General features: G+C 48.2%; 1 protein-coding gene across 3 annotated transcripts in view; it reads right to left on the reverse strand.

Moving 5' to 3' along the window:
* The window catches only part of CACNA1B (calcium voltage-gated channel subunit alpha1 B), a gene marked incomplete at both ends in the record, with an annotated part of 161608 nt that overhangs the window by 30724 nt on the left and 106159 nt on the right, over positions 1–24725 (reverse strand). For 2 of the 3 annotated variants that reach the window (XM_080928036.1, XM_080928034.1), the window contains 14 exons: positions 1033–1124; positions 2305–2370; positions 2713–2829; positions 12018–12101; positions 12461–12571; positions 13367–13531; positions 13793–13994; positions 14392–14529; positions 16630–16790; positions 17834–17930; positions 20406–20512; positions 21342–21401; positions 21626–21755; positions 24192–24318. In XM_080928036.1, the coding sequence (XP_080784162.1) occupies positions 1033–1124; positions 2305–2370; positions 2713–2829; positions 12018–12101; positions 12461–12571; positions 13367–13531; positions 13793–13994; positions 14392–14529; positions 16630–16790; positions 17834–17930; positions 20406–20512; positions 21342–21401; positions 21626–21755; positions 24192–24318 (1657 nt within the window). Of the gene's footprint in view, positions 1–1032; positions 1125–2304; positions 2371–2712; positions 2830–12017; positions 12102–12460; positions 12572–13366; positions 13532–13792; positions 13995–14391; positions 14530–16629; positions 16791–17833; positions 17931–19859; positions 19872–20405; positions 20513–21341; positions 21402–21625; positions 21756–24191; positions 24319–24725 lie in introns of all 3 variants that reach the window. The other variant, XM_080928035.1, reaches the window with a different exon arrangement.

A 24725-nucleotide genomic window follows, 5' to 3' on the forward strand; every position in this document is an offset into this window, starting at 1 on the left:
GACAATAGACAGCCTATGTGTATGTAGGTCCTGGGTAGGAATAGAGACCACTGCCTGCTGATGTCAGCGGGGGTGAAGAGCCTCCTACTGGCATGCTACCCTACCCGAGCCAGCATGACTGAAGAAAGCTCAGGGAGAACAAAGGCCTCACACTGAAGCTGACGTCACAGGTTTGCCTCAGATCTGTGTGGCCCGAAGCATGATAGGAATATCATGGATCTATCTTCGGAAGCCAAGAGAGACATGACTTGGGAAAGTGAAAGCCTGAAGATGCCACTCAGAGAATCAGGCTGGTGTTCACCCCTCTCCACAAAACTGCCATGATCCCAAGGAGGGGACGGCACAGGACTGCGGGACAGTCTTGCGCACAGGAAGAGATGTAGAGGAGTCACAGGAAGGGGTCCCAAGGCAGGTGTGAGTTCAGACGCCTCACCATCAATCCCTACAAAGAGCGCACCTGCTCCGTCTGTGGCTCGGGATGGCCAGACAGAAGACCCTACAAAGGTAGATAGTTATATCACACCTCCCTTCTACCCCACACTCACTCTTGGGCCACAACAGTGGATGGCTACAGCCCTAGAGCTTGTGAAGAGAGGATCCTGAGTATCACCTGCTACTTTTCCGAAGGCACCAGGAGTTCAGAGCATATAGTCCCAGTGAGAACAACGGAGGAAGGGCAGAGGACAGAGACCTGTTCACATCATCAGTTGAGTAAGGTGGGTTCCCAAGCCCAATTTCTCCTTTAGGCATTGATGTAGGTGATCAATATGGTGACCAGGTAGACAGTGTGAAGCCTGCATATCAAATGAGCTAAGCACCTCTACCCTTCTAGACTGTGCCACCTCTAGACACCTCTTGACTCTCACTGGGGAGCAGAAACAATGTGGTAGAGGCTGGGCTGGCACAGGTAGACAAGAGGCCTTGGGAGGAACACATAGAAAACAAACATCTGCAAAGGCCTACTTGACCGACAGCGTAGTTTTGGTGTTGGACGGGAAGTGCTCTATGCATGGGACCAACCCACTGTCACACCTGAACAACAGCATTAAGGCTTGCAGAAATGTCCGGAAGTTGTTGTGTCGGTTGATACTGGTGCCATCGTCAAGAGCAATGTTTCCAAAGACCTGAAATGGAGAAAATGACAGAGTGTACAGCTGAGTGTTGGGCGCTGTGACCAGAAGAAGGTGAGAGAAAGTGTGCATGCAGCCTTGTGGACAGCAGAAGGGATTGTGTGGTTCCAGCACAGACAGCCTTCCAGTGGAACACACTCACGTTCCACACTTCAGAGTGTGTACTTTGGGCTCTGAGGCTACTCGTGGATGCAAGTCTGAGCAACCAGGACAAATGGGGCTTGGGCTCTGCTCTGAGTAAGAAAGTTTTGCAGAACTGTAAGTAGTTGGTAACAGCTCAGAAGGTGACTTTGAATCTCCGGGACAAACAGAACAACAGGCTTTTGGGCGATCTGATAGGCTGTTTTCAGGGTGAGAAATGCAGATCTGTCAAGAGCCATGCTGAGTTTAATACTCAGACTGTAACTGAAAGTTTATATACTTCCACAAAGATCAGGGAAATGCATGCTACTGAAAACATGCTACTGAACATCCACAGACAAAAGCAACATGAAATATGCATATTCATAAAACACGCAATGTTTGTTTTAAGTAGCACCAGATCTCAGAAAATTTCAGTCTGTAATGAGTTGTAGAACTCAGCTAAAGCTCAAGACTTTGACACCTCCCATCACAAATTAATACTCAACCCACTCCCCTCTACACCGAGGAAAGAGCCAAGATTTGAGCTAGGCTGCTGATTTACATCTCTTGAATGTTCTTTCCCCCAAAGAATTAGCACAGTGTTCTCTGACAAAATAAAAGAAAAGCTAAGTTATTGTCAAGTTCAATGATCTATGGTCTGCTTACACACTGGGAAGAATTTTGTCAGGAACATCTGGGCTGAAGAGGATGTTGGCTGCCAGACAACATAACAGCTGTCGGTCAGATGCCATCTAAAATAAGCATGTGCCTCAGCATCCTAAGCCCTGCTGGACCCCACTTTCAAAGCTACCAAGATAAGCCTCCTGGAGCCATGGGACTGGGTGTGAGAGGTGCTGAGCAGCCACGGTGTGGCTTTGTCTCCTCTGCCACCGAGCAAGGCTTCTACCGCTTAGTTCGCTCGGCGTTTATACCGTGCCTGCTTCACGGTTAATAATAGCCTCATCGTATCATCATCACTTAATGACAGTGACCCTCCCCCTTCACCCAGCGACAGGAAACCAGTGATCCAGTCTGGGCAGGTGGCACCCACCTGCATGCCGATAATGGCGTAGATGAAGAACAGCATAGCAATGAGAAGGCACACGTAGGGCAGCGCCTGGAAACACACAAGCACATCAGCTCCAGGGCATCCCCGAGGCACACACCTCAGCCTGGCCCAACTCTACCCACTGACCACTGAGTCCTACCAGCAGCAAGTGACCCTGTCTCTCTGTGACTTAAGAGCATAAGCCCAGCTCAGAGTTATATAGGCGTTAGCAAACTAATGGGCTACCCACTCACAATGTCTTTAGAAAACAGATGCCAAAGAGGCACACACGGCCTGCCCTGACTCCGCCCTCCAGAGAAAGGTCCACTCTGGGTGGAGAGAGGAAGCATGGGAAAGGACAAGGAAGCACCTAGAGGGAGCTGTCCCGGCCCCACGGGGGCCCTGCTTTACCTTAAAGGACTGGACAAAGGTCCACAGCAGGATGCGAATGGTGTAGCCCTGGCGAAGCAGCTTGATCAGCCGTGCTGCCCGGAAGAGACGAAGGAAGCTCAAGTTGATGAAGTTGTTCTGCAAAGAAGAAGCACTGTTTCCAAATCTTTTGAATCTCTCTCAAAAAGTGCAGACAGGCTGCTTCTATTCTACAACCTCTCCCCAAGTCCCTGTGACCCAGAAGAAATGTATTAAGAGAAATAAAGCCATTGCTTTAGTCTAAGCAGCATCTGGCTGCCGGGAAACCTTCCAAAAGAAAAGTGCATCACTATAAGTCACTTCTCATGAAGCAAGTCAGAGAAAAGTCCCTTCACACTAGGGCCATTCCCCAACAGTTAGGGACATAAAGAAAAGCTTCCAAAGTCCCATCCTTCTGTCAGGTAGTGCTGGGAGATCACCTATGAGTCTCCAATACTGGCAGCCTCTCCTAGAACAGTGCCCACCTGAGTACTCCTCAGTGGGCATTCCTGAAGTGATTCCTTCCTGAAGTTACCAGCCACTCTTTCTTTCTGAGCTCAATCAGTAAGGGCCTTGCCTGTCTGAGACACTGGCTGGCTTCTCTGGGACTTGTCCAAGTCTCAGGGTGCATTCTCATAAAGGGACATGTATGGTCACTGCTCATAAAGGGACATGTGTGGTCACTGCTCATAAAGGGACATGTATGGTCACTGCTCATAAAGGGACATGTATGGTCACTGCTCATAAAGGGACATGTGTGGTCACTGCTCATAAAGGGACATGTGTGGTCACTGCTCATAAAGGGACATGTGTGTAAAGGGACATGTGTGGTCACTGCTCATAAAGGGACATGTGTGGTCACTGCTCATAAAGGGACATGTGTAGTCACTGCTCATAAAGGGACATGTGTGGTCACTGCTCATAAAGGGACATGTGTGTAAAGGGACATGTGTGGTCACTGCTCATAAAGGGACATGTGTGTAAAGGGACATGTGTGGTCACTGCTCATAAAGGGACATGTGTGGTCACTGCTGTTCTTGCCATAGAAACCTCTGCTTTAGAGAACCCAGGACATTTGGCATTGCTCCCTCAATCAGGGGTCCAAAACCAAGCACATAAAAATAAAAACATAAAAATGAAAACATTAAATCCCAGACTCCAAAGATTACCTGACCCTGGGCAGACCTTTGTGGAATTCTGGATCTGTGGAGGGACCATGCACTCTGATGAGTACCTGGGAGCCGGGTGTTTTCTGCCTGTTTAGACACCAAGTACCTATGCTATCACCTGAAAGCAACTTCCTGTCATTTGTCATTCTCAATATGCAAGCAGCTTAGGCTCATACACATTTGTGTTGTCGAGATTCAGTAACAAGTAAAGAGGAAAGAGATGAGCTGTGTGACACGGTATAGCTGCATGCAGACAGGGGGCAAGTCTGAGAGGACGCTCCAGGGCTAGAGCTGCATGCAGACAGGGGGCAAGTCTGAGAGGACGCTCCAGGGCTAGAGCTGCATGCAGACAGGGGGCAAGTCTGAGAGGACGCTCCAGGGCCGCCCATCTTGGCAGAGCATACATGAGCAGGGGCTGAGTTACAGCTCTGTGTGGTTCGCAACCAGAATAACAGCATATTTGCACTGTCTATGCAAGTAGCGGGGGAAGACACCCTGAATGAGGTAGCTCTGGGCAGGCTGTTGTAGCCTTCGAAACAATACATAGAAGGGCCTATGAATACAAAGGGACCCAAAGTATGTCCAAATCAGCAAGGGGGCAAATATCACCTCAGGGCAGGGCTCTGAAAGATGGCCCAGCCTGGCACATCCTAAACTGAAATGAGGAAGGAATCTCACTAGTAGACATGGTAGCCAAGAACCACTGTGATTAACACTGAGATCGCTTTGAACAAGTTGAGCAGTCAGGGAGACTACCCCTCACTGGGATTCTACTTAGAAACTATCTGTTCAGTTTGTTTTGAGGGACACAGATTATAACAATACAACACTTGTCCAACTCAAAGCAGTCTGTACTAAGGTGCCCATCACAGAAGACTTCCTGAAGGTATGGAGGAAGGCAAAGGCAGAAGACAACAGCAGTGGTGAGGAGACCCTGGAAATGTCTAGATGAGCTGGGGGTGTAACATTGTTAACAAAAGTCCACACCCCTCTCCCAGACTTTTCTCCTGGGAGCTCTGTAGTGCTCTGGACAGGACAAGGCAGCAATGGACCAGCAACCCTCGAGACTCGACGGCGATGCCCCAAGCACAGAGCGATGGGTTAGGCACCACCATGCCAAGCACATGCAGAGCGGTAACGGACCCCAAGCAAGCGGTCGTGTACCCTGAACTTTCACCTCTGGCGTGGTCGTCTCACTGGGAGTGAGCACACAGGTCCTGTTCTCCCAAGACCCACGGTTTCTGCTGCACAGGAAGTGACTCCACCAGCAGGATTGTCCTGTTTCCACTTCACTAAGCCATGGGTAGTCTCACTGTAAAGACCACTGACCCTGAGGGGACACTAGTCCCTAACATCTTTCCTCAGCCTCCTTGCTCACAGTAAGCAGAGGTGTCCACAGGGACTGAAGGTACACTGAGCAGTGTAAGACACCCCAACAAGGATGGCTGAACTGACTAAGGCCTGGAGTCCAATCCTACTATGGCCTCTAGTTAGTCATAAGACAGAGAGAACGTATTTCTCAATGGCATCTGAGCATAAAGCCCAGACCTATAGACACCCATTGGTCAAATCGATACCAAAGAATAAAATCCTGCAGCTCCAAACTAGCCTCTCTCTTTCCGTCATTCTAAAGGGGACAGATTTTGAGAGGGGTGGAGAGGGAAAGAGACAGGCAGACATTAGGTGGTCATGTATGCTATGAAGAGAAAGGGACAGGGAGGCCATAAAGAAAACATGCTATGGGTGTTTCTGTAGGATCATGGTACCTCCTCAACAGTCAAGCTTGTATAATTCCAGTTATGAAACCCTACACAAAGCACTCAGCCTCCACAACAGAATAAAATATCTGCCTATGAGGATGAACTTCCATAACCTCATCAGAAGATAAACTGCTACCAAGCTCCGGAAGAAAAAGGACTTGGGTGGGGATCCAGGCCCTACACAAACTGTGCTGACTCATGGAATCCTAGTCTCTAAACCCTCCCTCAACCTTCTTGCCTCAGCTCTGACACTCTGAGGAGGCTGATGCTGGGGTGTGGTGGTTTGAAGAAAATGGGACATCTTCTGTAGGTCTCGGATGTTGGAATACTTGACTGGCCACAGGATATTTGAATGGCCACCAGTCAGGGCTGTTTGGGGAGGATGAAAAGGGGGCCTTGCTGCAGGAAGTTGTCACTAGGGGTAGGCTTTGAGATTTCAAAGGGATTGCATCTCTTTGCCTTCATCTTATGTTTGAAATGTGAGCTCAGGCTGAGGCTCAAGCTCATCTCTGCCTGTCGGCCCACCTGCTGCTTACCCACCAGCCTGCCGCCCGCCTGCCCGCCATCATTCTCTCTGCTATTCTGGTGACAAACTCCTATCACTTTGCAATGATAAGTCCCAAATAAGATTTCCTTCTGTAAGTTGCCTAGATCATTTTGTTTTATAAGAGCAATAGAAGCCAAGATTAATGCATGGGGTCTTTGCTAGAGGCCACCTTGACAAGGCTCAGTGTTCTCTTTCTGTTAGCAAGATGGGAGCACGACACAAGACAGGTAAGTGTGCAACAGAAACCATGGATCCACAGGGTTGAGGACGAAACATATTTTACAAAAACTCAAATTTGAGTGAGTTTCAGCAGAAAGATCTGCCCTAGGTAATGCCAACTACCCCAACCTTCCAAAACCCCACTTCTCCACAGACTGAAAGACCATCTTGAGAAACCCTTGCTGCTTTAGAAAATACACAATGAGGCCAGAGGTGACCAAGCTCAGAGAAATGTTGCTCACTCCTAAGTCAGTGGACAGAAACCCTGAGACGGGAGAGGAGGAGTCAAACAAGCAGAGAAAAGACACATAAAAACCTCAAAGTTGTGAACCAACCATTTCCTGCATGTGATGTTTTCATGGATGGGTATTTGCATAGTATTTACAAAGTGGGGATGTTTGAGCAGCAGGTGCATAACACACAGACGGAGACATGGGTTTCGCATTGTATGTTGATTGGATGGCGTGAGTCAGCAGGTAGGTTAAGGTAAATCAAGAACAAAAGACAGGAAACAAAAGAGAAAATGAGTCACCAACAGAAGCAAACTCAAGCTCTGAATAAAGACGCAGGCTTTTGTTAAACCATGGAATTCTGTGAAAATGTATCCATTCAAAGCATGTTTTTGAAATCTATAGGTTATGCAGACAATGGGACCCATTTGCATTTTGGTTTGTAATGCAAATCCAAAGATGAATCACAGACACTTACTGTTATTATTTTTATTTCCAGGCAAAGAAATCAATGTCAGTTTTATGAATGCTCAGAGCCCTCTTCTAGGCACCCCTGCAATATCTGCTGGTTTTTAAGTTGGGGAAGAAAACTGACACTCAAATTTTTGCCTAAGGAAAAAGGGGGCATTTGCAAAGAAAATGTATAAAATAAAACACACAGAGAGAGTGCTGATCAACGACACAATGGCTTTCCTTTCGTCCCATCTCCTCCTGGCACAGCCTGGGCTCTAAGAGCAAGTAGTAGAAACGAAGCTGAGTTTTATAATACTGCCCCCCCCCCCCCCCCCCCCGGCCTTAATACTCCCAGCCTCCCAACAGTGAGTGCTGCTGGGTACCAAGTCTTGTGATGCTTCAGACCACACACAGCCAGAGGCTGCCACAGCTAACCACGCAGCAGCACAGGCTCAGAATGGCTGGCTACTTCTGCTTCTGCATCATAGAACAAAGCTCTACACTGCGGTGGTGTTAGCCAATTTCTAGGCCTTGCCTGCACCCCTCTTTTTAGGTATTTTCAGCAATCAGCAGTGTAGGTGGAAACTCCCCCACACTGTCCTTACAATTAGGAGTCTGATGCTTGGATCACTTTATCTGGTAAATAAAGACTCCTGTTTCCAGGGAGGCAGTACACAGGTAACAGAAAAACAGGTCTTCCTCAGAAACCACACTGGGACTAACACAGGGTGAGATGACCTGTCTTTCCATTTCCCTAGAACCAGGAACTGAAAAGACAAAACACTTTGCTTTTCTATTTAAATGCCAGGCTCAGTTTTTCTTCTTGCTATACTTGCATCATTGGCATTGTAAAAACCACGAAACATATCATATATACAAACAAGTATATTAATCTGAAGGAAAATAAAAATAAAGACCTACGTATTCACCATTCGGCCTAAAAACTATCCCCATCACTTTGGAATTTTTCCTGCTTCTCTTGCTGATATCTAGATGTGGTAGCAACCTTTAAATCTTACCAATAATTGCTGTCCTTACAGTTTTACCATAAACTCTTAAGATGTATTCATCATGAGCTTGCCTACTCTTAGCCTTTGCAATGGTAGTTTGTGCAAACCATTAGATTTGTTCAAACATGGCTCTACAGTAGCATCCACACTGATGTGGGAAGATGTGCGTATTACCAACCTTCTAGCTTCTGTAAAGTTTTCTGTTGTACAGTTGACAACTGTGTGAGTTTTAGATGACCTGTGTCCTGTCAATCCTGAGCATTAGAATGTCTAGTGGTTAACAGGTCAGTTGAGACAAAATGGCAGCTCAACATCTTCAGTCTGCACTTCTCTAATTGCAAATCAGATTGACTACCTTCTCCTATGCTAATTGGCCATGTATGGTTTCTAATTTGTAAACTGCTCATTTTATTGTGTTTTTCTTCCTCACAGAATGTCCTTGTTTCTTAGGCCCTTCCATGGCCCACTTCTGTAGATTCCTGTGCTGGCTCCTACTCATGTCCTTGGTCACTATGTTGGAATGTCCAGGCCACTCAGCCTCCATTGACCTCAGTCAGTCTTCCATATCTAATACCATTTTCTATATTCACTACCACAAATTCATGCAACCAGCCTTGTTTTCTTCACTGAACTCTGGGTCTATTTGCCCAACAGCCCCAAGGAAGTATATCAGAAAATTCAAACCTAAGGTATTCTGCTAAACCCCAAACTTCCTCAACAAACCTGTCCCTGGGACCCTACTCACATCGCAACCCACACCAACTGTGTGGTGTTCTAGTCATAGTGACCCATTTCCCAAGTGCTTAGACCACACAGCTCATGTCACTCTGCCTCGCCTTTCATGGCTACAGCTGGTTCACTCACTGCTGTCTTCAAATCATAGTTAGAATTCAATGTTCTCGCCCACAGTCACCCCACTGCTTCCTTCAGATAAAAGCCCAAGTTATGCGTTGACACAAACCTATATACTCCCTGTTCATGGTAGCAGCACCACCTCCTGCTACCCCTGTACAGAGGAGTGGACAGAAGTTAACCTGAAGGACCTCCTTCCAAATGTGGCTGGTTGTTTTACATTTTGCTTTAACAAATAATTCAATCCCAAGGTCTCGGGGATAAATTTCTGCATTTATTTTATGAACAGTAAAGTTTTAGTGGTATGTTTAAGGAAGGAAGGAGGAGAGAAAGAGGAGGAAAGGGAGAGATAGTGGAGGGAAAGAGGAGGGGGTGAGGAACACTGACTCTGGCCATCTAACACACCAGTGTCTGAAGTGTCCCAGGTGTAGCCACAGCCCCATCATAGCATGCTTCTATACACAAGAGAGTGCTGGGTCTAGGTTCCTAACTCTTTCCATTGATTACCTACTGATCCTGATCTAATGAATCCCTGTGCTCTTAGTTATCTTGGTTTTACATCAATCCTCACTACTGACAGGGACAGATCATGCCATGTCACACAGCCACACCTGTTCATCTTCCTAAGCATCTCTCTTCTTAAGGGTTTCTGCACTTTCTTGTATATTTTAAAGCAGCATGAAAGTTTTTGAAGTGAATAAGCAAAGAACACTGATATTTTTGTTGTGTTTGGACTAAACCTGCCCTTAGTTTGGGGAAAAATAATAACTGTGATACCAAATAGCATTATACATAGCTGCATTTGTGTAAGTGGTCGGTATTAACTTTCACTATAGTTCCATGAATTTAAATATAAAGATTACACTTTGTTAAGGTCATGACCAAAGTGACTGACCTTGTAATGAAATGTGACTGACACATGTTATTTATTATGAAGTAACTGTAGAAATTTTGCTGAACAACTAACCAGATAGTTCCAGAATCTGTCCGTAGATAATAATGCCATTGGTGCATAATCACATAATCACAGTTCTGCTCATGCATTCTCTAATCCTTGCATAATTTATATTTCTTGTCTTACTCTTTCAGTAAGTATTTACGGAATGTCTAGCAAGTATTAAGCACTATTCTAAACACTAGGAATAGTGAAGGCTACACGTTCCTGAGCTAACATTACAGCCACTGAAGAGATTGCAACTAAAGCTCAGTGCTGGAAAGAAATACCTCATGCACTGTCTCTTTCTCCTAAAGCGACCTCTTCCCAGGTTTCGCCGGTGTATAAGGTTTGCATAGGATCCCCCTCTGGTTCTATTTTAGTTTTCACAGTTTACCAACTCAGAACAGGCCTTTCCCATGTTTACTTCCCCCCCCCCCCACACACACCCCAGGTTAGATTTGCATGTAAGAAGCCATCAAATAGTCTGTGACTTAATGTCCCTCTAAAGGTACCAAGCTGGCAACAGAATTGTTGAGCATCCACGGCCCTTCTAATGTGCTCAAATGCATTTTTCTTAGCATGGGGCTCCTGCATGAAGATATCTTGAGGCATGAATAGATATTTTTTCTAAAAGACAGTTTTCCCTTCTTTTTATTATTTATCCTTTGATAGCTTAATACAGATGTATAATGAATTTGAGTCATTTTTATCCCTTTTCTTTCTCTCCTCCCCTATCCTCAGTATCTCTCCTCCTTTCACATCCTTTTTTGTGACCTGCTGAATTTGATTAAGGGTGATTAGACAATCATACCTAAGAGGTTATTTAGTAGAACACGGGATACTTTGCAATGGCTATATCTCTAAAGAAAATGGTACCTTTCCCAGCAACAGTTAACCGATAGTCCCTCAGGGACGGGTAGGGCCTCATGAGTCTCTCTCCAGTCTCTGATAAAATGTTTAATGGCTCATTCTTTGCCCAGGGGTAACCACATTACACAGGGTTTTCTGTGTCTGGGTGTTAATGTGTGTATGGTTTTGCCGGTGTATATTTGCATATTCACAAGAAGGACAAAGGTCAACCTTCAGATAATAAATGGTGCTTTATTATTCCAACTCTGAAATCTGTTGATTTTAATGTCCCTGATATATATAGGACAAGTTTTAAATATTATCCATATGTATTTTTGGTTTTGGGTTTTTGTTTTGTTTTGGTGGTGGTGGTGATGGTGGTGATTTTCTGAGACAGGTTTCCAAGTCCTGGCTGTCCTGGAACTCACTATGTAGATCAGCCCTGCCTTGAATTTGAGATCCACCAGCCTCTGCCTCCCAAATGCTAGATTAAAGGTGTAAGCCATCAGAGTTATCATATGTTTAATGGAAGAATCTCTACATAGAGAAGTAGAGAGTTAATAATATAAATTCTTTCTGGATTACAAATTCTTATTGGGTTTGGCTTATGTATTCTTGATGCCAAGTTGTTAAATACATCCAACACACACACATACACACACACACACACATACACACACACACACACAGAGAGAGAGAGAGAGAGAGAGAGAGAGAGAGAGAGAGAGAGAGAGAGAGAGAGAGAGAGAGAGACAGCTTAGATTTCTGCGTTCTTGGTCAACTGTTACCATGGAGCTCCAGAAGATTCTTATGCTGCCAACTTGAAACCTCTGAGAACCAGTTTTTAAAAGATTTATTTATTTTATGTGTATGAATGTTTTGTCTGCATGTATAGCTGTACGCCACATGCATGTCTTGTGTCCAAGGAAGTAAGATGAGGTTGTCAGATCCCTTGGATATGGGGTTACAGATGGTTTTGAGCCTTCACGTGGGTGTTAGGAATTGAACGTAGGTCCTTTCCAAGAGCAATAAGTTCTCTTAAATGCTTAACCATCTCTCCAATCCCAGAACTACGTTCTTATCTAAGAAGAACAACTTGCTGACACAACACCCAGTCATCCGGCTCCATCTCTGGAGACCAACAGTAACAACAACCCGTCCTGGAACTCCTAGGGGCTCACGATAAGGCAGTTACAGCGGGACCTGGGGAAACACCTAGGGGACAGTCCTCTAGAAGGAAGCCACTTTGGACCCTGGATGGGGGACAGGAAATGCTACTTACCGCAATCTCTGTTACTAAAATATCAGTAATACTTCCCAAAACAGTGACAAAGTCAAAGACGTTCCAGGCATCTCTGAAGTAGTTCTAGAAAAAAAGAGGGCAGTCAGTGCTGACGGCAAAGGCTTACCCAGGCAAGGAGCTGAGGGTAGTGGTCAAGGGTGATAGATGCTTAACATAAGGCCAGTGACAAGCAGGTGTCACAGCAGACATGCAAATACTTCCAGACTAGTTAAAGGCATCACTGAGAGACAACGGTCCAGAAAGGAGAACCCCAGGCTTGCATGCCTCCCAGCCCAGGCAGGGCAAGACTCAAGTTACTGAGACCATAACAGCTCTTCCTTGGGATGCTCACAGCATCACAAATGCTGCAAAGGCCGTTCAAATGAGGGACAAATGCCAAAATGCAGCTCATCAAAAAGCAAAGAGCAAGCAGAGGCACGTACCAGCACCCCAAAGGCGATGATCTTCAGAATGCATTCCAGGGAGAACATGGATGTGAAGACAATGTTCAGGCATTTCAGCATCAGCTCGTACTCATAAGGTGCGTCATAGAACTGCCCGGAGAAAGAGGGCTGACGGGCGCGCACGCACTAGCCCCAGTACCCGACTGGGATGTCACTTCCTGACTACATCTGCCCGTATCTGGGTCACCTCCTCCTTGCTCTTTCCAGATCTTCTGTAACATTTTCACTGCCTCAGCCACAAATCCGAGAGAACGGATCACATAGGTACCGGCAAAAAGGAGACCTACCTCTAGGCCTCAAAATAAGACACATACCCAAGGTTTTCAGCAGTCTCCTCCTAAGTCAAACATTCTCTCTAGACAGATTGCCTATGTCTGGGAAAGCTGGAATTTGCAAGATCCACAGGGTTCCTCTCCAGGATTACAGAAACAGTACACACGTGCTTGGGGAGGGCTCTGGCCAGTCTGCTTGGAACAGAGATTCTTAGACACATTGAGCTGCCTCAACTTGTGCTGAACTCCTCAGTTACTTTTGGGAGTCATCGCCTGTGCTGAGGTTTTTTGATGACACAGCCACATTTGCTCTCTTCCTGTTTCTGCAAGGAACCCCTCACTCATAATCCTATAGACAACCCCAATAAAAAATTATTGGTACACTTAGTTGGATTTTGGTAGAATTGTTACTTGGTCTGTTATGGGTTCCCTATCTGGAGTGAATAGGAGAGAGAGGTGGTGGATGTCTGTGAATATCTTTGTGTGTGTGTGTGTGTGTGTGTGTGTGTGTGTGTATGTGTGTGTGATAGTATATGAGCATGTCTACCCTGGCTCCTCAGAAAACCTTTCACACACAAAAACCCCTAGCAAGTACATGGTGGGCCTCACATACCTTCATCATCAGCACCACTGTGTTGAGGGCTATCATGGCCATGATGAAGTACTCGAAGGGCGGAGAAACCACGAATGTCCACGTCTTATACTGGAATGACTGCTTGTTTTGAGGCATGTACCGTGTCAGGGGCTTGGCACTGATGGCGAAGTCAATGCAAGCCCTCTGCAGAGAGAAGGGAGCCATGAGCTCAAAGCATTGCCCAGTACAAGTGAAACTTTCTCCCCATGCCCTCTCAGGGAGGCCAGAGAAGGCCACAGAGGCAGCTAGGCTCCCTCCAAGTCGGCCCAACTGATCCGCAGTCTCTATTTGCAGAAGAAAGAGGCCCCTGCCTATGCCAGCCACAAGCCATGCCCATACAGAAGCAAGACTGGTAACCTCGCCCAGAGTGCCCATGTCCCAGGATCCCACACAGCATGGACTTACCTCATTCTTTTCCAGGCTGCATTCAGACATCACCTTGTCCCCCTGTTCCTGGAAGGTGATAATGATCAAGGCCACAAAGATGTTGACAAAGAAAAAAGGGAAGACCACAAAATAGACCACATAGAAGATGGAAAGCTCCATCCGGAACCCAGGGCTGGGCCCCTGCTCCTCATATGTGGCGTCCACAGAGTGTTTCAGCACCCTAAGTAAGGAGAGAGCAGACTTCAGGAGAGCTTCCAAGGGAGCTTGGGTCTACACCTCAGAAATAGAACTCAGGGCTGTACTTCAAGAGCACCATAAATCTCTGTAGCTCAGGGATGGGGTGCAGCTCTGCACCTCAGTGTCAGACCTCAGGTCTGCATCTTGAGAATTGGGCTCCACCTCAGGAACAGGGCCCTTCACAGAAAGGACATGAGTTTTGCCCCAGGAATGCAGTTCATTCTTCTGTCTCAGGGATAAAACTCAGTTCTGCCCAAGAGGAACAGGGCTTATCTATACCACACCTGACCTCACCATGGGGCTAGAAGTAGGGAAACCACGCAGACTCTGCTTCAGTCTACCCATGCCTAAGTAGCTACCACAATTAGTTTGGCACTCACATGGGCCACCCCTCTCCTGTGGACACTGTGAACAGCGTCAACAAGGCCCAGAGTACATTGTCATAGTGGAAGTCATATTTCTTCCACTGCCTTGGCTGAGCTTGTACTTCTTCCCTCTCATAATCCAAATACTGACCCCTGGAGACAGGAAAGAGCAGACAAAGGCAGTTAATGGTAATCAGTTCAAACACCCATGCATGTACGGTCAAGTGGTTGCTGTAAACTCACCAAGAGCATTCCGTGTGGAAAGAAATGTCTCCTCAGTGGTAGCTGCAAATCCGCCACCCCAACTCCACCACAAAGTTCATAAAAACCGGCCACCTGACTACCAAACCTTCATCATTGAGATGTGTCATCTTCACAACTAGCTGATTTCATTGTGTGGTGATTTTCTTATGATAAATTTTTCTTAAGTGTGAAAAGGCTGGACTGAAACTGTGAACACTGGTATCAGATCTGTAACAAGTCTTTGAAGAAAACACATGGCTAATCTTTATTTGGGAATGGGGTCTTGACTACATTCCAAAATCACAAGCAACAAAAGAGGGAAGGAAGGAAGTTGGACTTCAGCAAAATTGAAAACCTTTGTTGTCTCAAAACAACAACAACAACAACAACAAAAAAAAAATCCACCATAAAAAAGGTAAGAGAGGGCTGGTGAGCCGGCCTCGTGGGTAAACGTCTACGCCACTGAGACAGTGACCTGAGTCCAGTCCCTAAGATACATGTGAGGGAAGGAGAGAACCAGCTCCACACGCTGTCCTCTGACCTGCACATGGACAGGACGGCATGTACCGCCATACATAATGAGTCATTTTGAAAATAAGAGTGCTCGAGGTGTAGGGGACACGCCTTCAGCCCTGCGTTCCGGAAGCTCAGACAGGGGCAGGGGTGAGCTCCATCTCAGATCTTGTCTCAAGAGACAGGGGAAAACTGAAACAGAAAAGGTGACCCAAACATGGGAGAAACTACTGTTAATCTCCATCATCCTGAAAACGTGTATTGAGAACATGTGAAATATGAATAAAATCAACACCAAAAGACAATCTAATTTTTAAAATGGATCATACATTCTGAACAGACATTTCTTTCAAAGATGTCATTGGAAAGACCAACTATTCCATAAAAATGTTCCATATCATCAGTGATCAGAAAAAAATCGAAAGCACATTGAAGTATCATTTTGTTTCTGGAATAAATGTAACTAAATAAAAGCAATCATGGCAGGCAAGATGGCTCAGCAGGTAATGGTGCTTCTTGAGAAGTCTGAGCACCTCAGTTCCATCCCTGAGATCTAAATGGTGGAAGAACAGACATGCCCTATGATTACACTCACTGTACCATGTGAGCACTGCCACCACCTTACACACACACACACACACTCACACACACACACACAGACACTCACACACACACACATACAGACACTCACACAGACACACACACACATACAGACACTCACACACACACACATACAGACACTCACACAGACACACACACACATACAGACACTCACACACACACACATACAGACACTCACACAGACACACACACACATACAGACACTCACACAGACACACACACACATACAGACACTCACACAGACACACACACACACATACAGACACTCACACACACACACACACACATACAGACACTCACACAGACACACACACACATACAGACACACACACACACATACAGACACTCACACAGACACACACACATACACACACTCACACACACACACACACTCACACAGACACACACACACATACAGACACACACACACACATACAGACAGTCACACACACACACATACAGACACTCACACAGACACACACATACAAACACTCACACACAGACACACACACACACACACACACAAGCAATGAAAACAGTAAGTATCAGTAAGGATGTAGAGAAATTAGCACTCTTAGACATACAGAAGGGCTCAGCCATGTTGAATCCCAGCTGGCATCTCTACAGATAGTAAAACAGGTCCCAGAAGTTCTGTCCAGGCATTCTGCCTTTAGAAATACATCCAAGATAAATTAAAGCACACAACTGTATAAACTTGTTGATGGCCACACTAACTGCAGTAACCAAAAGGCAGAAACAAGCCAAATACCAGCTGTCAAGTAAAATACGGCACATCACGGAGCCGGTGCTGAGCCACAGGAAGGAAGTAGGCATGCACGTCACAGGAAAGCTTCTGTGAGTCCAGCCTCAGTTTACCTGCAGTCCCTCTCCAGCTCCTTGGACTCATCCGTGCAGTAGAAGAACTTCCCTTTGAAGAGCTGGACCGCGATGACAGCAAAGATGAACATGAAGAGCATGTAGACAATCAGGATGTTCAGGACATTTTTCAGGGAGTTCACCACACAGTCAAACACCGCCTGCACCAGAAAGAGACCAGCACAGCGACCGGCTCAGAACCTCAGGAACACGGAGGCCCAGACTCCCTCACAGCTGTCCTTCTCACAGGAACAGAATCATCCTGGCTTTTATCAGTGGGCTGGAGGCACCAGACCTGCCATCTGGATGCCCAAGAAAACTGGCCTAGCAGTAGGCTGGAGCCGGGCCACAGGAAAGAGGCAGAGCGCCCAGGCCTGCACACAGGACTCGAACTAACCTTGCGCACCATCCCTGCCTTGTCGCTGGTCGGCAATAGCATTGACATAAGGGAGACTAAAGCTATAGACAAGGAACTGTGTCCCTGAGGACCACGGGACAGAGAATGTGTCCTGGGATCTGGATGTGATCCTGGACCCAGAGCTGACCTGCTGTTTGGGCTTCCCTGATGAACCACAGCAATCTCCATGCTTAGCATGATCCCAACGCTGCCAGCTGCCTGGGCCGAGGATGCTTCAGGCCCATCCATGCTGTATGGCTTTTGTTTTGTTGTTTTTCCTTGGCTGCTTCAAGTACAAATTCTACCTTGGCCCAGATACTCCCTGACACCTCTTCCAATCACCTATCACTTCATTCACAGAACTAACCCACTCTCCGGTTCACTAGTGTCTCTGAGGTTCTGTGTCCAAGCTGTTAAAACTCTGCTGCATAAGCTTTAAAGAGCTAAAGGAATAAAAGCACAGAGAGCATTTTGTTCTTGGCCCAAGCTACTCACTAAATCCATCCCGACACTCGGAAGTACCTGTCCGCTTTCACTAGCCCTGGAGCTGCTTTCTGGGATTCCTGATTCCTGGCATCTACCCCTCCCCATCCTGGTTCTTCCCTGTCCTGCCATAGTGTCCCACCTGGTGCTAGTGGCTAAATACGTCCTCTGCTGGGAACAGACCTCCTTGGAGAAGGACTTAAAGTTGAGCAAGATGTGTCCCCTTGTGCAGGTGAACACTCTGTGAAGACACATGCACCCACCCACACACCAGTGTACCCACATGTACAGCACACTCCTTAATCCCCAACTCCAGACTCCAACCTTGAGCTTAGGCAGCCGCTTGATGGTCTTGAGGGGCCTCAGGACACGCAGGACTCTCAGAGACTTGATGGTACTGATGTCTTTCCCTTTGGATCCTCTAGAAGGGAGAAGTGGCTGATGCTGGTGGGCCGAGAGTCCAGCTCCTGACCAGTCCTCTTGGTCTGTCTAATACGGCCCCGTGCATTTTGTCTCAGCTTCCAGAGAGAGGGCTCAATGGGGGAAGTCTTCCCGTGGCTGTCTGAGAACAGGGCTAGGGCCAGTGCAAGCCAGAACAGCACAGCTGGAGAACAGGGAAGCTGATCTCTCAGATGGAAAGGCCCATGCTCTTGGCTGTGATGGCTGCTTCCACCTGCCCAGGGCTCCTGACAGACACCGCAGAGCAGAGGTCTGTGAGCCTGCCTATTACGCTAGAACTTCAGCAAGCACCAGGGGAGCCACTGGCCCACTGTCCACCTGACTGTCATCAGCTGCAGAATACCCCTCAAGTGACGGGGGGGGGGGCGGCAAGAAAGAGATATTCAAATACAGAGACAATTCCAGAGCCTGCAGTAGAGTCAGGTGGAGAGAGAAGAGAGGAGAGAAAGGAGGGGCCAAAGGGAAAGGAGAAGGGAAGGGGCAAGGATTGAGTGAGGAGGGGAAGGAGGAGAAGAGAAAAGGGGGAGTGAGGATAGCTAAGGGGAAGGAGGGAGAAAGACAGACCCAGAGAAGCATCCAGATACCAAGATGACCAAGAAAGGAGCAGGCAAGAGAACTCAGGTGGGGAGACAGGCAAAACTCCAGGTACCAGCTGTAAGCTCAAAAGACTAGGATTAGAAAACTGGATCAAGAACCCCTACAAACTAGAGCAGACACAAATACTGTCTCTGCCTTTGGAGGTTGTGGGTAGCAAGAATGAGCAGTCAGGGGCCAGGCCTGCAAAGCTGGAGAGGGTTCCTGCACACAGAGAGCCCTATCCTAGCCAGTTCAGACATGACTTCCCACCTAGATTCCCGAGTAAACATGGCTGAGTCTGCCCCAACGGCTTCTCTTAGGACCCAACGAAGCTCCAGGATACACAGGAGGCAGCTGCATATCCCAGGCCTCCTTCACAGGAAAAGGGTGCAGCCCAGACTTCCCTTTCCTCAGCCCAATCTCAGAATCAGATCAAAGCGTCCTTAAAGCTGGACATAATAATACAGCCTAGAATCTCAGAAATATGGAGGCTGAAGGAGAAGGCTTGCGAGAACAAGGTTATCCTGGGCTAGGTTCGTTACAGAAAACAATAAAACCTGTCTCTTTCTCACCCAACACCTCCACTACCCACCTTTACCCATCTCCTACCGCAGTACAGCCAGGAAAGGTGAAAAAGAAAAAAAACCTCCAGAACTGTCCACTGGAGGCCACTCTCTGAGCCAGACTTTCCCCTCTGCTCACTCAAGTGGCCACAGCCTGAGACCCACCCCTTCCCACTGCCATCTGAGCGCCTCTTTGACAGTTCTGCCTGGACTCCTCGGGTCCTACTGACACTCTAGGAATTCACTTCCTTTCCCATAGACAGAGGCCCATTAAGTCGCCCAGAGGAGACACTGGGAGGTCCTGGGAAGGGGACAGAACAGATGGAGGAGAGAAGAAAGCTGCACTACCACAGAGTAGCCACATGGGAAAACGCATCAGGATGGCCACATCACAGACTGTGACCACTGATGGTGGCTCCTCACCGCCGTCCCGGCCACTGCGCAAGCCTCTAACACCCACACAGACACCCTGCTCACTGAGGGCCTCCCTATCAAAGCTGACCAAGCCCAGCCCAGCCCAGCCCAGCACCCAGGCCCCAGTCCCAGCCCAGCCCAGCCCAGCCCAGCACCCAGGCCCCAGGCCCAGCCCCCACAGGCATGGCAGGAATGATGCCTGGGTATGGCTCCTGGGAGGAAGCATGCAGCCTAAACAGGGTGGAGATGGATGAGCAGGCATGAGGCCATGATGGATGGACCAGAGGCCAGAGGCGTGCCATGATGTAAGGCAGTATGAAGAGAAGGGGAGGCATTACCCCATGAAGCTCCTACCCGAGTCCAGCATCGAGAAGACAAAGAGAACAGAGTCAGTGTGGGAGGCAGAACTCAAGCCTGCTGGCCACTCCAGGGCCAGAGAAGTACAGACCCTCCCTTAGGAGTCACTCTTGTCTTTAAATCTCATCCCACACTTTCTGTACATCACCTGTGCCTGCCCCACCTAGACGCCCATGAAGGTTATGGTCCCAGTACCACCAAGTGAATGGTCACCAAGACAGGGAGCCCCCAATCAACAAGGATGTCTACTAGTTAGGGTGGAAAAACACTAATCCCTCAGACAGTTACCTCAGAGCAACTAAGCAGGCTCTGAAGGAGCAAGACAGGTGTCCCACATCCCAGCAGTTCCCAGACCACAGGTAGTGTCAGGAACAGATAGTGCCAGTCTTCAGAACCACATTCCAGCCCCAAGAAGGCAGGGCAGTCCTGCTGGCAGTCACAGACCAAACACGGGCCCATTCTTCCCGTACTCCACTATAGCTCTGGCTAGGTGTTCTGGACCCAGAGCAAATGTAAGGTTTACTTACGAGAACGCAAATGCCACCAGGGCCCCACTGACGACAATGAAGTCCAGAATGTTCCACAGGTCCCGGAAGTAGGCCCCAGGGTGTAGCAGCAGGCCCAAGTCTATCATCTTAAGGGGATAAGCAGACATTAGAGTATGCAGTACGTCAAAAAATAGAGGCAGAGGTAGGCCTCAGCCACAGAGGGACATGGCTCTGAGTCTTTATGCACTACAGGACTCACCGTGACCTCAGCACATCTCAGACACTCTACATATCCTCACAGGGGACACAACACAGGTCACACTTAAATGGCTTCAACAGGGCCTTGGCCTCAATGTCCCTACAGAGTATAGTATCTTTTCTGATGTACCACTGTGGTGAGAGGTGTGTCTCCCCAGCACCCCTCTCTAGCAACAGACATGCTCCCTTAGAAAACTCACATAGTCCAAACTGCAAGCTCTCCTAGGAGAAGAACAAGCTGATCAGACCGTCATGTCTGATCTTATCTACCTTTTCTACTTCAGCAAATACCTCAACATCCTCATCTACGAAGTACACCGGTCCCTTCCTCACAGACAGCAAGTGTGAGCAAAGCAGGAGTGACGGGGCTCTGCGTTGGAGGCTCTGCACAGCTCCGAACTGGCAGACAAGGACAAAACCACCATGGCAAGGAGCATGGCAGACTCTCTTCTACACCTAACGGGGTTCCTGCCGTCTCTCTCTGAGGTCTGTTCTTCTCTTATTCTCTGCTTTGTCACATGGCTCTTTCTTTGTGGCTATGAGGCAGGACAACAGGACCAAGGACCCCAGCAGCATTTCATGGGACCCTTTGTGGCTGCTAAGGTTTTTATTTCATGCACACACAGTCCATGCACATGTGCACATCTGCTGACTAAGCACATGCCTGATGCATACATCACATGTGTCCACGGAAGCTGCAAGAGCAACCCATCTCACCTTTATAACCATTTCAAATGTGAAGACTCCTGTAAAGATGTAATCCATGTACTTCAAAGCCTAGAACCAAAAGTGGTGTTACTTTAGGCAGGCCTGAATCGCTGGCTCCTAGTCTGTCCCCCCTCCCCCAGGTCTTTGGCATCCCTCTGAGAAGGATCTTTTGGTGATCCTTTGGGAGTTTCCCTGCTCACTCTAGTACATTTACAAGACAGGGGCTAAAGGAGACAGGCCTTTCCAGACCTTTGGTTCTCATAACCCAGTGGTCCAGCAGTTACGATACTCACGTTGTTCCGGAACGAGTCGGTCCGCACAGGATCCTCGGCAGCCAGGGCAATGCTGCTCAAGGCAATGACCACAAGGATCACCATCTCAAAGTACCGCATGGTCACAATGTAATGGCAGAAGCGACGGAGCCTGTGAGAGCAAAGCTCAGGTCACTACAGGCCAACACCTGAATATATCAACCTGTTCCACAGACGGGCTCACTGGCTGGTTATCCATCTGCCAGCACCATGGAAACTGCCCCTTGTTCTGTGGTAAAGAAATGGCCGGCAGCCAGGGAACAGGGACAGTTTCCGGGAAGGGCATCCAGGTCAGGGCTCAGCACACGACAACTCAAGGCTGGGTCTTATACTAGGGAATAACATTCTGTAGGACTGTGACTGCCTCCACTCTGGTGTGTGCTGTACCCCAGAACAGATGACAGCAACCGTTCAGTCAGCCATAGATCGTGTAAAGCAGAGGGAGTGGGCTGGAGGGGTGTTCCATGAAGGAAGTATTTAGTACCAGCCTGGCAGGAAGCAGCTTTTCTTGCTCTAGTGTGTCTGAGACTGTTGCAAGTGCAAGCTGTGTCTGAGAGTCCTGGGTTCCTTGTGAACACGCCACCATGTACTGCCTCCCACAGCAGCTGACCAGGACCCTTGGTTTCCAACATTACTCTGCATCAGTGAGAAAGCCAAGTTCCTGGTGACAAGAGGCTCCACTCCAGTGAGCGATCAGCACTCAGCAGTGCAGAGATAAATAAGCCAGAGTCTCTCAGTTCCACGTACTGAAGCAGCCACTTGACTAGGTCAGAGGGAGGAATCCATTCAGCAGGCAGGAGAGAAGAGCCATGGGCCCAGCAAGTGGAACAGACATCTCTCCTGCTATCAGCAGTGCCACGGCAGGCTCCACAGGCCTATCCCTGCCACCAACCCCTCCAGGACATCTGTCAAAAGCTTGCAGCTTCTCAGCCACTGTCCTCCTTCTCTCCTTTCTTTCTGCAACCCTTTGCTTATCCTACAAAGCTCCCCTCCCCAGGTCACAGACAGCATGCTGGCCGTCTGTCCCCGAGCATGCCTCCCCTCCTCTAACTCACCCAGCTGAGGGCTACATTTCCACTGTTCAGCTGTGCTCTGAGCTCGTCTGGCCAGAGACGCCCCAGATGTCCTACTTCTACCTGATCTAGCTACTAACTAGACCCCCAAAGTTCGGCCAGACTCCCCAAGACACTTCCGGTCTCATGGATTGCCTTTGCCTCTTGTCAGTAAACATGAACATATGTATCCCTGATATCTCCCTTCCAGCTGGAATCTCTGATTCTAACTTCTAAATCATCATCATATTGTGCGTTTGAAATTTTCCCCTAAATACTTCACTTCCAAGCCTCTACTGCAACGGCCAAAGTCATAGCTCATCATGTCTTTCTTGTCTACTGCTTCAGTCTCATCCTTTCCATTGACCGGAAGTGCTGCACTGTGGTCAGAACCCCACTGTGCTCAGTCCTCCAGAAGAAAAAGGAGGGAGAAAGGAAGCTTCACTTGTGTCAAGCTGCTGTCTTTCCAACTAGCTGCCTTCTGCTTCCAGACCATCAAAAATGCCCTCTTTTCTTCATCCTACACACTCAACTGAGACATCCCTCCCTTCGTGACAACTCCATCACCCTCTCCTTCCTGCTCCAGAACACCAGAACCCCCCATTTCACACCTCACTGCAGGAAGGGCAGGGCAGGTGTGCCTCTGTTACTGTTCACTCCTGAACCCCAAGCTCACAGAACAAGCTCCCAAGAAACAGGTGCTAAGTGAGAGAATAAAGTGTGGGAAAGAAAAGGGGCTTGGTGAGGAGAGCTGTGTACAGATTCTTGGAAAATCTCAGGGGTACAGCAGGGCAGCCAAAAAGTGACAGCACTCTTCCCGGGCAGCACCCGCCCAGCCCTGGCCAGTGGGCTTCTGTGGGACATGGGCCTCTCATTCTACCTTGACTCTTCGCCCTCCCATGCCTCAAGTGTCTGATCCCGTCTTCCCTCTGAGGCCCTGCCCTGACCTTATCACTCGTTCTAACACCTCCCCTCACGTCTCTCTGGTCCTCATCTGTCTGGTATCTCACGGATCACCCTATCATCTTGCCTGTTCGCCTGCTCTACTACGTCACACGCTCTCGTGAACAAGTTCTTCCCTGTCACGGTCATTACTGTATGCCATCTGTCTGCATGTGAATGCTGCTTGGACGGAGGAGGTACCAAAGTGACCAGCATGGGAAGAAACACACAATGGCCCTGTGGGAAGGTGAATGAGGGAAGCTCTGGGTCCTGTGTGCAGTCATAAACAAACAGTAGAGAAAGTTGCTACACAAGCTCTGAAAGTAACTGTGTGGCATCTGATCTAGCCCCCACCACCAAGACTACTTTGGCTCTGTATCTACACAAGGTACAAAACTTTGTGTTTCTGTGTCTTCTCCTATAAGATAAGGTAACAAATGGGACTGCTAAGACAAGCATGTGTAGTAAATGTATAGAATTGGTCTTACAAGGTGTATAACCCATTTGAGCTGCTCAGACACTCATGACGGAGACACAGCAGTAAGGAGACTCACAGGTTGGTGGGGCTGAGACAGAACAAGGAGCTGTAGGGCACGATGGGTCTGGGGCCTCTTCTCAGCACATCATCGGCCTCCGCCTCCTTCTTGCCCTCTGCTTGGCCTTCCAGGTCCACGTTACCACCTACAAGGACACGGACACGGGGCCCCAAAATTAGATGTACACACAAAGCCATACCACACGGTCTCTCCCGGCTCCACGCCTCGGACAAGTGAGGTAGACTACCATAGGCCCAGCCAAGGAAGGGCAACTGGCTAAGAACACAGCTTTGCTGAGCACATGACCAAGGCAGCAGGGGTAGCACCACTGCCAACACGAGGAACAATCTAACATGGAAACCCCAGCGGGTCCTGCTCACCTCCTGCACAGTGATGTGAGAGACATGGTAGTACCACTCCCTTGATATGGGAACCAGTGTCTCCCCAAACCCAGTGAACCATTCCCTCTGCCTGGCAGATCTCTGAGCAGCAAGACAGGGTAAAACAAGGGGCTTCCTGGAACCCATAAACCTCCAGTTATTCCCTGAACCA

Source organism: Micromys minutus (assembly GCF_963924665.1).
Source record: "Micromys minutus genome assembly, chromosome: 13".
Lineage (NCBI taxonomy): Eukaryota > Metazoa > Chordata > Mammalia > Rodentia > Muridae > Micromys > Micromys minutus.